The sequence below is a fragment of the Ambystoma mexicanum genome, chromosome 12, assembly GCF_040938575.1.
Source record: "Ambystoma mexicanum isolate Mex_15411 chromosome 12, UKY_AmexF1_1, whole genome shotgun sequence".
In the NCBI taxonomy this organism is placed as follows: Eukaryota; Metazoa; Chordata; class Amphibia; order Caudata; family Ambystomatidae; genus Ambystoma; species Ambystoma mexicanum.
The window spans coordinates 353,960,503-353,973,816 of NC_090936.1; the positions used below are offsets into that span (position 1 = coordinate 353,960,503).

A 13,314-nucleotide genomic window follows, 5' to 3' on the forward strand; every position below is an offset into this window, starting at 1 on the left:
CAGTCTTCCACAGGACCTCACTACTAGCAATTGCCTTCGGGCATCTCTGCCCGACTAGCCAACCGAGTCTGGCACACTCCTGCTCCTCGCACTTATACCCATACCCCAGCCCCCCTGCGCACTGCCATCCATGAGCTCCTTTAGCACTTACCCTGCCTTAACCGTGTGGCCTCATCTAAACCCTGGTGCCTCCTCTTCCCCATGCACTTTAATTACTGCACTTGCACATTCCGAATGTCACAAGGCCTAGTAGGACACTTTCTTGGTGTTTTATGCTTCCCCTGTTCCCCCTGCCCTTTTGTCCTGTAGTGCCTGGAAACACTTTCTGATGTATAGGCGTTATACAAATGTCCAATAAAATAAATACATAGGTAATGGACTTGGTCCAAAATGCAATGGCACATTAGATCAGACTTGAAACTGTTCTCCTCGCTATTTATTTTTATTAAATAACTGCAGCCTCATTATAATGAATGTGTTGCTATTCTTTAGCCTTTTGAATTTTCCTGACAGATTTAAAATGTTTTTAAACAGTGTCTATATATTATTTTGAAAAGGGTCCTTGTGGCTCATTGGTGAACATGCAGCACCAGGAGAGGTTCTCTAGGCATCTCATTGTGCCTATTAGGTTTTGTGTCAGATTTGTATATTTCTTCCCAGTTGGTGTTGATTTTAACAGATATTCCAATCCCTTTACTTGCTTGACCTTGCATTGGTTAACTGGGTGATTTCCCTCGCCTGCACTTTCTGTGCTGTTTAATGCAATTAATTGCATCATGGCCACCATCTTGCAAGTCTTCTGGTGTGGGCCTGTGCTTGCGCAGGGTCCTGCATCTACAGTATCTGCTCTGCAGTATCACATTGTGTCTTTACCGAATGGTGAGTATGCGGTTATCTAAACCCTTCCTTTGGTAAGTTTGGGAACTTCTTTGTTTTCCTAGCATATACTTTGCGTTTCGATTTCATTCATTCATTTACCATTTGCATAGCGCCTTTCATCATATTTATGGTCCTAACGCGCTGTTGGTTGAATGCCCTCTCGGGGACCGGAGTACGAAATTTGGGAAAATTGGGAGGTCCTACTATGCGTTTGTGCATTTTAGCCATTTCAGTTATGTGTGGGTGGCCAAGACCCTGCTAGTCACCCATGTCTGAATGGCGCGTGAATGGGCGCAAATGAGTCATACTATGAACTAAAGAGGGTGGATTATGTTTAAGGAGATCGAGAGTTATGCGGGAAGCTACACATTGAATCTTTGTCATTAAAGGTAGTTTCATTCTTATGGCAGAGGTGTTGTGCAATAGTGTTTGTGTTATATATGTTGGCAGGGTTTGTGGAATGAGCCTGTGCCTTCCGCTAAGCTGCAAAGGTGCAGTGTGCGGGAGGAAAGAATGGGTTAGCTGCACAAACAACAATGCCTACATCTTAGATTCCATCTATGTAAAAGGAGCAAAGCTAGGCTTCACAGAAGATATACGTGCTGAGCAAATACATAATAATCACCTTCTGAGAGGATCTTAGAGTGGTAGACTGCCATCCCTAGTTCCTTCTAGTGCGGACACGTCCTCTTTCAAGTTTGAGGGTGGCGGCAAGGCCTACTCTCATGTGCTTTAGAGTAACTTACAATGGCGACTACAAGGGAGGGATCCGATGTGCTTGATTGTCCTCCCGCTAAATCAGACTGATTTTCCTAAGGGGCATTTTAAGTGTGAAGCATTGCCCAGCCTTCAGGCCCATATGAGCGCATTACCCTCCACATTGAGAGGATTCTTTTCATGAGAAAGTTTCCCCATGTCAGGTTGGTTGGGCTGGGTTGTGTTCTCTCATTGCGAGTAAGGGATTTAAATGGGGAACAAACTATTCCTCATGTTCTGACATTCCAGACATTAAAGATGTATCATTGAAGGCGGTATGCAAGTCTTGTACTGAGTTTTGATTACAAAACCCTAATGCAGTTTCAATGGTAATTTGGGAAATAGTGATCTGCAACACCTCTGTGGGTGTACTACTACGCTTGGGTGGGGGTAGCAAGACTGTGGGATCCCACTCCCTCCACCCTCAAGGAGGCACATCGAGTATCTGATGGAAACACTCAGTCTCCAACGGTGCCGGCTTGCCTCCCCACATAGTAAGATGGGAAGTTAACTCAATTTACCATATACACCCCCTTTCTTATTCCTTTCCTCCATAAACTATGTTCTGAAAACCCAGGCAGATCTACAACATATGAGCTTCCAGGCAAGTCTCAAAGAATTTAGACGACTACAGTGATGATGTGTCGCACTATAAGCGATTTCTAGTGCATGCTTCTATGCAGGTGTAAAGATGCAGACAAGTATTGTTGTTGTACACTGTGCACGGCAAATCCTAATTCATTTGCTATGTCCCACAAGCCTAACCTCTATGCTGGATTCACACAAGCAAAAGTATTTCATGCCTTCAGTATTCACAGCAGCACTTGAATAGAAAGCATAAAATTGGGGGCAGAGAATAGATGCAACTCTTTGGAAATTCTATGTGGACACCAGTATCTGTAAGGTTGGCATCATGGAAGGAGACAAAGACAACAAAGTATTCAAGTTTTACCATTTTTATTAACTCAAATGTCAGGACGGTGTAACGCTTTATTTGCTCTATGCTAAGGTGGGATTTCCCTACCAAAGTAAACGAAGGATAGATAGTCTGTGTCTAAAAGTCCAAAACCAAATATCTGTCTGTGTCTAAACCTATGCTCGTCCTTACAATAAACTAAGCAAAAAAGTGTAGGGTTGTTGATTTTAACAAAATAGTGTTCAAACTCCAATCCAAAGTTCAACTTCCTTCTCCAAGTAGTACATCCCATAAAGGAGTTCCAAACAGGTCATCAAAACAGAAACGGTTCTTCTCATGGGAGTTTCCCTTCCCCTTGTTTCAAAAATAGTTCATATAATAAAGGTAGCTCCCTTCAGAACTGGTTCACAAAACAAGGGTATTTCATTCAATGCGGTATTCAAAATCATCTCTGTGGTACTGTTATGTAATTCATAACCACAAAAGTGATGGGTGGAAGGCTTTGAATGAATCTGAACCACTGGCATTGCTCTGGGCAACCTTCCACACCACTGTTTTTTAGCCCGTCTGCACCGTTGCAAAAGGGGTCGAGCCATATGCAGATCAGTCAGGTACTGCCAACAATGGCAGCAGCCCAGCCCAAACTGCTAGGCCAGGTCCCCTCTGCACGGAACCACAAGCAACCCCGACATGTTTCATCCTTGTCGGGCCTCCTCAGCGAGGTGCAGCTTGGTTCCCTATGGCGCAGTGAGGAAGGGACCCACGAGTCACCCCGAGTCACCCCGAGTGGGACGGGTATGCCCAGACGTGGGTCCTGTGCCTGCTGGCCCTAGAGACTTAAGTTACTTCTCACTGATGAGGCCCAACAAGGCCAGAACATGTTTGGGGATGCTTGGCTTGTGGTCTCGTGCAGAAGGGATGTGACCAAGCAGTTTGGGCTGGACTGCCCCTTTTGGGGTGCGACCAACCCTGATTTGCATATGGTCTTTCCCCTTTTGTAATGGCTTTGCAGGCGAAGATCGATGGTCTGGAGGGTTGCACAGAGCAATGCCAGAGGTTAGGATTCATTCCAACCCTTCCAGCCATCACCGCTCTGTTTTTGCTTTGTCACCCCGAGTGCGACGGGGATGCCCAGAAGTGGTTCCTGTGCCTGCTGGGCCTAGAGACCCAAGTTACTCCTCACTGATGAGGCCCAAAAAGGCTGAAACATGTTTGGGGATTCTTGTGGTCTTGGGTAGAAGAGATGTGACTAAGCAGTTTGGGCTGGACTGCCCTTTCTGGAATGGGACCAAGCCTGATTTCCATATGGTCTTTCCCATTTTGTAATGGCTTTGCAGGCGAAGATCGATGGTCTGGAGGGTTGCACAGAGCAATGCCAGAGGTTAGGATTCATTCCAACCCTTCCAGCCATCACCGCTCTGTTTTTGCTTTGTCACCCCGAGTGCGACGGGGATGCCCAGAAGTGGTTCCTGTGCCTGCTGGGCCTAGAGACCCAAGTTACTCCTCACTGATGAGGCCCAAAAAGGCTGAAACATGTTTGGGGATTCTTGTGGTCTTGGGTAGAAGAGATGTGACTAAGCAGTTTGGGCTGGACTGCCCTTTCTGGAATGGGACCAAGCCTGATTTCCATATGGTCTTTCCCATTTTGTAATAGCTTTGCTGGCAAAGAACGATGGTCTGGACGGTTGCCCAGAGCAATGCAAGAGGTTAAGATTCATTGCAACCCTTCTGGCCATATCTGCTTTGTTTTCACATTGTCACCCCGAGTGGGACGGGTTTGCCCAGATGTGGGTCCTGGGCCTGCTGGGTCTAGAGATCCAAACTACTCCTCACTGATGAGACCCAACAAGGCTGAAACATGTTTGGGAATGTTTGTGGTCTCGTGCAGAAGGGATGTGACCAAGCAGTTCTGATTTGCATATGGTCTTCCCCCTTTTGTAATGGCTTTGCAGGCGAAGAACGATGGTCTTGGGGGTTGCCCAGAGCAATGCAAGAAGTTAGGATTCATTCCAAGCCATCCAGCCATCACTTCTTTCTTTTTGCTTTTTACTGTTATGTAATTTGACATTCAAAACTTGATGCTTTTAACTACAGGTTCCATAAGGCCTTACTTCTCTGGCAGTGCTGGAATCACATTCAAACTGATAGTTTTTTGACTGTACGTTCCATAAGTTTTTTCGACAAAAAGATATTGAGGTTCCCTTCCCCATGATCATAAGCATCTTAAACAAAAAGAAAAGCACTGGGGTTCCCTTCCCAACACCTTTAACAAGTTTCTGTAATTTTACATTTAGTCTCTTTGGGGTATTCAGCCGTGGCACACTTATGGTACTACACAGTCCACCCCTTACAGGTCACGCAGCTTACTCCCCTTTTCTAGTTTTCTCCCTTTTGTAAACTTCAAAACCACTGGTTTCATCTTATTTGCCCTCTGCCGTGTTTCTGTAGTCAAGAAACATAATTTAAGTATTTATAATCAAAACGTTCTTTATTTCATAGAAAAACCATTGCTTTAATTATTCTGCAGCCCCTTCTATATGTGTCCTCCTTTCACTGAGGCACACAATCACTGTAGCATTGTTTGCAGTTACAATTGAAAGTTCATTAAGGATTCAGAGACTTTGAACAACCTATTTCTTATAATACAGAAAATACACAACCACTCCGTTACTTGGCATGTTATAAATAATTGAAAGTTGCTTTGAAGACGCTAGACTTTTGACACTGTGGCCCTCATTAGGACCCAGGCGTTAAGGGGATTACGGCGCCGTAAACGGCGCCGACCCTTAACGCCTGATTCCAAGGTCCCTTTGCGGGATGGTGATTTTAACGCCTGCTTTTTGCAGGCGTTAAAACCCATGCCGCAAAGGGACCTTGGTGCTAATTACGCCACCGTAATTTACGGTGGCGTAATTAGCGCCTTTCCCCATTCCCATTATGCCCTATGGGGCAAAAATGGGAATGGGGAAGGGTAAAATGGGAAATGGGGATTTACCGCCCCACTCACCTTGGAATGGGGCGGTAAATCCCCCATCCACCATGGTGTAAACGTAGTTTACACCATGGTGGTAAGGGTACGACCCAGGCGGTAACTTACCGCCTGGGTTGTAATGAGGGCCTGTATCTCTTATACGTTATTCAAATACGCGACCACTCCGCTACTTTGTATTTCTGGATTTCACAGTTCAACAATGGGATAGCCTCAGGGGAAAGCTTGCAGTCAGGGTTATACTGGGGAATTGACTTTCAGTACACTCACCGGGCTCCCCTGTAGGCTTCTTCAGATCTCGCTCACCAACGATTAGGCTTCTGGCAATCAGGAGTTTCTCTCCTTCCCCTTTGACACTCCCGCACCTCTGCAGCGGGAGAACAAGCATTCGCTGAACTCATAAAAAAACAGCTCTTTCTCTTGCCTGCCTTCCCCCTCAGGCACCAGCTCCACAGAGATTCTGTTTCTCCTTCGCCAACCCCTCTCAGACTTTCAGCATTCACAGTCCTCGCTCTCTCGGCTTCTCGCACTCCCTTCAGTGTCTCGACTCTCAATCCAGGATTGCTTCAAATTCAGGTTGCTCTGTTGATCCCCGTCTTATTTTTCCCTTCTCCTTTTATACACCTGCAACCCACTTACAGGTTGCTGGTGTGCTCTCTTAATTAGCTTTGCCTGACCCTGATTAAGGGTATATGCCTGATCTTCATACCTTGCAGGCATGTTCTTCGTCCCAGTACCAAAGTGGTGAAAGTGTGTGGTGTTCATTACTCTCAGTTGCTTCTTCCTCATCTCAGTACTCTCAGTTGCCTCTTCCTTGTCTCAGTACTGTCAGGTGTCCCAAGAAGGGAAAGAAGGGGGACTGACTTATAATAACTTAAAAAGGTCGGGGGAGGGTTAGGTTCGTCGCTACTTTTAAAAAAATGTTTTCATTAAAGGGTATTACCCAAATTGTTCGAACACAATTGTTCGAATTACCGAATTGACCGAAAGTCGAGGGTCCGAATTGACCTTTGCACAATTGACTGCACATATATATATATATATATATACATAAATATATATATTTGTTTGATAATATATATATGTATATATATGGGATACATTACTCACCGTAATCGTATTTCTGATGCTTGCATCTGCTTAGATTCACATGCTGTGCATAGGCCGACATCTAGTGGAAGCTGCAGAGTATTACAGTTTGTTTTTTGAAACTCGAAAATGGGCTTCGACACAGGGCGTGCCAGTAATACTATCTCTAGTGTGACGTCCACTGTACCCAAGATCCCTCACGCGTCTAGGATCCTCAGATTGTTTTTTTCCGCCATACTGATCGGAAGCATCTTGCGGATGTAACAATTGACCTTCACAATTCGGTCAATTGTGCAAAGGTCAATTGTAATTCGAACAATTGTAGATCGAACAATTCGTATACATCCCATTAAAATACATTTGGTTACATTGTAGCCATTTACACTGGTACACAGTAAGAAAATCAGTATACAAAAACAGTTTTTTATTAACCATATATTTAAAGCATCTTTTTAAATAGGCCCATAAAATCGCGTAAAATAAGTGATACCAAAACTTAAAATTAGGGAACAAGACATCACAGTTTACATCCCATTAACACTGCACTGATGGTAGAGGTAATCCGCTAGCAGCTGATTTCCAAACATAATCAAATTTTCTCTTCCATGGTTTCTGCCCTTAGGCACACCTAGGTTGATTCTCCACTAAAGGAGACAAGCACCCTGAAGCCGCCAGTACGGGTCAGCCTACTCACAGAGCCTCCCTTCATACTGCTGTCAGCTCCTCTGAGACTCAATTCTCTCGCCACGCTCCCGCAGACAACCTCTCTCTGCTTCACTACAATGTCTTGGCATTCCAGTTTCTTCTGTTCCACGGCAGCTCGGCTTGGTTTCCTTTCTGCTCCTTTCCCAATGCCTTCTGTTTGCTCTTGAGGTTTTCTCCTTTTATACAGCTGTGAGTCAATAATAGGCTGCAGGTGCGAGGTTTCAAACTCAATTGCCTGACTTTGCCTGAACCTATTAACGGGACATGCTTGGTTTGAGTCATAGTATTCCTTAATAGCCCTCTTCCTTGTCTCAGTACTATACTGGTGTTTCCTAAGGGTGTTACGCATTTCTCTGTGATGCTTCTCCCTCGTCCCAGTACATTGTTGTATTATCAGAGAGTAGGACAGGATAGGAATTGAAATATCCTATAAAATCTGAGGGAGAGTAGGGTAAATCACTGTCAGGAAAGGGGGGATACGGTGTCTTGTCCTTTGGCACCCTCTCCCTAAAACCGAGAATCCTCCACTCAGGTGATCCTCCCTCGCTTGTCCACCCCCAGGGTTGGGATCCAAAAGCAATGGCCCTTCACTGGCCACCTAAACACAAGATTTGCTTCATCTCACAACCACTTTGGTGTATAGACTCTAGTTCGATTGCACTATAAGGCAATCCTACAGTAGAGGCACTTTGTCCTGTCTGCCCCAGGCCCAATTCCAGCCCGGATGTCTTGAAACTTGTGGTCACAACAGGAAATATATTTATGTAAATCTCTGTATGTTTTGAAAATAACAAAAACTATACTTGAGAGATTCATTTCTTTTGAAAGGAAAATTACTGATCGTCTGTAGCTTCTAGATTAAAAACATATTGCTAGTTTGGAATAGATAGCCAAATGTATACACCATAAAAATAAAACCAATCATGAATCCGCTTCACAAGCAACGCAACACTCTACTTCAGTTAGCAAAAGACAATCACATTTTATTGAATACAACACTCAGATTTTCTTTTCAAACAAAAGTTGCAAACAGATATTAAAGTTACTCACCGTAGTTACTAGAGTACTTATAGTCCATAGTCCCCTTTCCTCTATACTTGTGGGTACTGTTTAGATGTGAGAGTACCCTCAGGTTTCTCAACACCAAAAAACATTATTCCCAACAACCAGAGTCAATGAGTAGACGCACTTGTTGTGATGTAGATGTGCAACTGTAGGCTCATGTTCTCCAACAGATTTTGCTCTCTAATTTCCTCACGAGAAAACATATTTAATACGTTTTGGGGTGCTTTTCAAGTACATGGAGGCCATCAACATCATTTTTCATGAATACGGTTACAACAAACATTGAACACTGTTTTCGACATGCTTGGTAAAAAGGAAAAAGAATGTCTTGTCATTGCCAGACCCACTATCTTGCGTTACATGATGGTTAATCCAGCCTAACTGCTGCTTCTGGATTGCCAACATTGGGGTGTGGGCATCAAAATACATGTTTTGACATGAAAAATCAAAATAGTTAAACTTACCAAGGCCTTTCCTCCACTACTATCATCTCGATAATCTGGATTGATCTAAAAAAGAAAATGACATGTAACAATCCTTCCCAGGATTCTCACAATGGTGGTCACTACACATATTGACACAATTTTGCTGCACATTTCAAAACTTGTAAGAACAGATTTGTTAATATAATGCAAGCATGAATAATGAAGAGTAGGCCTTCAAAATCACTGTCATTAAATGAACAAAGTGTATCAACCTACTGCATTACAACCCTCTGTTAGAACAAGGATCACAATTGTGTTATAGAAAGGCACCATGCTGGAAATTGACAAAAATGTACAGTGGGATCTCCCCTGATCCCTTTGTGGGGCAGGAGAGAAGGTGGAGGAAGGGAGCGGAATGGTCTGTGAGGTGGGTGGGTCTGAGGGTAGAAGCTGGCTGTTGAATAACGTGTAGTGCCCTGAATGCCAGATGCTGGCTGCTTTGCATAACACCAAAGTACATTTTGGGCACATAAGAATGACCACTGGTTTAACAAATATGTCTGATTTGAGATCTTCTGATTCTGAGATTTGCTGCTCACCAACTGCTTTCTCTGCCTTTGAGGTCATAATGCGGAACCTCTTGCGAGGCAGGTATGAAGACTCGTCTCACTACTTGCACAGTGTAGGGAGAGGTGGACAGTCAGCAGATGTGGTGGCCTCTTGTAAAGACATATCTAAGGCCCTTACCAGTGCGTAAGGTCAGGTACTGTATATCTGCAGTCTATTTGACATTAAGAAGGGGTGCTAGAAGATTAGCAGTGCTTCCGTGGCACATGAGAGAACATAGGCCTTTGTCAAAGAGTGTATGTTAATTGGACACAGACCAAGAGATGTTTTAATTGTGAAAACACACATTTATTACCTGCACATGGAATAGTGTGGGTGCGGTACAAGGAGTCAGAGAAAACTAAAACAACAATGGCATCTATCAGGGAAGGAAGGAATTAATAAATAAAAGCATGGTTAGGGTCAGAACTGTTAATGTACTTTCAGGTGTTCACCACTTCAAACCCATACTGTGAAGATAATCCAGAACATGAAAATGGGTGAGGGGAAAACTTAAAAGTGGTGATAATGGGGGCGTGGCTGAGCGACACACCATGCAGACGTGCCTGCTGTGAGCTCCGTATGCAGGTGCCCGAATTTTCGTTTTATATATGCCTGAACACCGTAATTTTTGGCTGATTCTTGCCCTACGATGATACAACCCAACGCGGCACCCTTGGAGAGAGAGCTGAGAAACCCGACGCCCGTGGGGGCTGGCATTTTTATCTGCGAATATCCTCCGGTGCAGCGGACTGCGTCGCCTGCTGAAAAGAGGGAGAGCGGGCATTGGGGAGCTCCCCGCGGGTCTGTCGGACCTCGCTGGAGGGGAGGGGAGACTCGGAGGAGAGGGGCCGCGGCCTGTGGGAGCTCCGGGGGCTCCGGGTGCGCGGCTTGGCGGAGTCCCTCGGGGCTTGCCTCCTGCTGCTGGTGCACTCGCTCCCTCCCCCTGTACTCCTGAGGAGCTTCCAGCGCTGGATGCCTGAGCAGAGCGCCTGTCACCGCGCTCCAGAGGAACAGCTTTTTGACGAGTCCGGGGCGCCAGAACACATCCCCTGAGCCCGCTGTGCATTTGACTCCGGTGGCAGCCTCACGCGTGTTGTGACGGCCCGGGCGGAGTGGAGACCCCCCGGCTGCACGTGGAGCCAGGCTCACCTGCTGGGGTTGTGATAGTGCCCCAGCCACGGAGGAACAACTGGCAAAACCCGGTGAAAGGTGAGAGGACTGGCCTGAAGGGAGGAATTTTACAACGCTCAAGGGGATTGACTGTCTGTGGGTGGAAGGGGGGGTGGGGGACTGAGACAGCTTGAGAGTGAACAGATCGGGAGTGATAACGCTTCAACCCTTGGTGCAGCCCCAGGAGAGACAGGTTTTGGTTGAGAGACATTCTGCTGAGACCTGTGCCTCGGGTAGGTGGTCCCATCCTAGGTCTCGCCGGGAAGAAGCTCGCCTCCCCACTCCCGATGTGGATTGTGGATAGCCCTCGGCCACAATTGAAGGGACAGTCAACCGGTGTACGCCCTGGCAATGCCTAAAACAGCGGCTAAACGCAGAACACAGGGTATTCAAGCTTTTCTGACACTGCAGACGGCACCCTCGCCCTGCTCACGCACTGTTGTAGTAGAAATACACTCACCTCCGCCCTTTGGTCAAGATCCGAATATGGCTCTCTCCAGAAAGGATTTCGAAGCAATGTTTAGATCCTTCAAGCAAGAAATCACAGTAGAAATCAAATCGAAAATCAAAACCTCCAAAGACTCTTTGGCCCGCTCGCTAGCAGACCTGACAACACACCTTACAGGCCTGGAAACTAGGATCAACGAGCTGGAAAATGTGGCATATGAGCACACACACGAGGTCGAGGTGTTGACCGAAAGAGTGAGGTCCATCGAGGATCACCTGGAGGAGGTCTGGGCAAAACAAGCGGCCCTTGAAAATAGGTCAAGAAGAAACATTGTCCGTCTTTGGGTGTTCCCTGGCATGTTTCTGATCAGGAGTTGCCTGACTACGTAGAGGCGCCGTTTAGATCCATTTTAAATATCCCTTCTTCAGAGGAACTTCTGTTAGACAGAACACATTGTGTCTACTCCGCCACTCAACTTAAAAGAAACCTTCTCCCGGACGTCCTCACTCGTGTGCACTTTTTTCAACAGAAGGAAAAGATTATGGCGGCTGTCAGGGGCTCCTCCACAGTGCAATTCCGAGGCGCAACACTTCAGCTCTTTCAGGATCTCTCTCCATACACACTTGTTAACAGAAGGTGGCTGCGCAACGTAACGGCTTGGCTGAGATCTAATCAGATCCGTTATCGCTGGGGATATACCTGTAAATAACTTTTTGACTTCCAGAATCAGCATCACGTGATCTCATCGGAGGAGGCGGCCAGTGCCTTGATGGCGGGATCAGCCGGGTCAAACTCCATAGACTCCTGCTCTCAGGCCTCGACTGAATTAACTTTTGCCCCCTCGCCAAGAGATAAGCAGAGGAGGCCCTGTGGCTGGCGCCGTTTGGAACCAACTCCTCAACAGGAAGGTGGAGCCATGGAGAGCGTGGAGGATCGGATCCTTGATGAGATTTTCGCAGAGACAGAGGGGGATGGCCTGGTGAATGGTTGACCCGAATGCTCAGTCTAGGCGAGCTCCTGGATTTGGCGAATAGGGGGGGTTTACCCCTCATCTTCTCCTTTGGGGGCTAGCCCGGGACTCCTCCTGTGGGGGACCCCCTCCTGTGCTGGACATACTTGAGAGCTCTGTTTGGTAGATTTGCCTCCTGTTTCGGTTTGTTGGCAAGTCTCCGCCTGCATTCCCGGAATGCCTGATGTTTAAGTGTGGGTAGATTAGAGCGATTAAAATTCAGTTCAGGCAAGGGGACCGGGCCGAACCAAGGATGGTGCCGCCGTACGTTACATGTGTCACAATGACCGTGCAAGGTTTAAATTCTCCCTTAAAACGCAAAGCGCTTTTTCATAGAGTGGCTACATTGCAGGCGGCGCTTCTATTTCTGCAAGAGACCCACTTATGTCCTGCGGATGAACCATGTCTTAATAATAAACTTTACCCCACAAAATGTTTTGCTTCCAGTGGGCTCAAAAAACGAGGTGTCGCCATCCTGGTTCGCAAAGGTACTCGGTTTAGAACTCTGGAGGTGGTTCGTGACGAAGAGGGGAGGTTCCTGTTGGTTGTGGGGCTATTGGACGGGCGCAAAGTTACACTGGTCTCAATATATGGTCCAAACATTAAACGAGATATATTTTTGCAAAGCTATCCAAAGCCCTATTTGACCGTGCGGATGGGGAAATCCTCCTAGGGGGAGATTTCAACGCTGTTATAAATCCTCTCATAGATAAAACCCTACCCTCCATCTTTGGCAGATAAGAACAACTTTTGGGCACTTACTACTTTACTGCGTGATCACTCCCTTATTGAGATCTGGCGCTATTGTCATCAAAACAAGCGGGATTACACCTATTTTTCGGCGGTACATGGGGGTTTCCCTAGGTTAGATATGTTTCTTGTTACCGATTCCCTGGTCCCACTGGTGGGGGCAGTGGAGATTCTGCCAGAGGCTCTCTCTGACCATGCACCCGTGAGACTCATGTTTTCATCGTTCCACGAGACCCTGCCTCGGAAGCCCCCCTGGAGGCTGAATAATTTTTTACTTGAAGACCCATTAGTCCGCACACACATGAGGGAGACCTTAGACTCCTATTTCCGTGAGAACAAAACGGGAGACGTGAACTTGGGGACACTCTGGGATGCAGCCAAGGCGGTAATCAGGGGTCATCTGATTGACCAGGCAGTGCAGAGAGGGAGGGCCAGGAAGGCACTGCAAACGCATTTAGAAGAGGAAGCTCGCAGGCTGGAAGAGATGCATAAAAAAAAGGTTCC

The 13,314-nt window shown here is 46.4% G+C and overlaps 1 protein-coding gene across 9 annotated transcripts in view; it reads right to left on the reverse strand.

Moving 5' to 3' along the window:
• The window catches only part of ITPR2 (inositol 1,4,5-trisphosphate receptor type 2), a 4,412,221-nt gene that overhangs the window by 2,875,263 nt on the left and 1,523,644 nt on the right, over positions 1 to 13,314 (reverse strand). For all 9 annotated transcript variants that reach the window (XM_069628470.1, XM_069628469.1, XM_069628465.1 and 6 more), the window contains one exon: positions 8,864 to 8,908. In XM_069628470.1, coding sequence (XP_069484571.1) covers positions 8,864 to 8,908 — 45 coding nt within the window. The remainder of the gene's footprint in view (positions 1 to 8,863; positions 8,909 to 13,314) is intronic.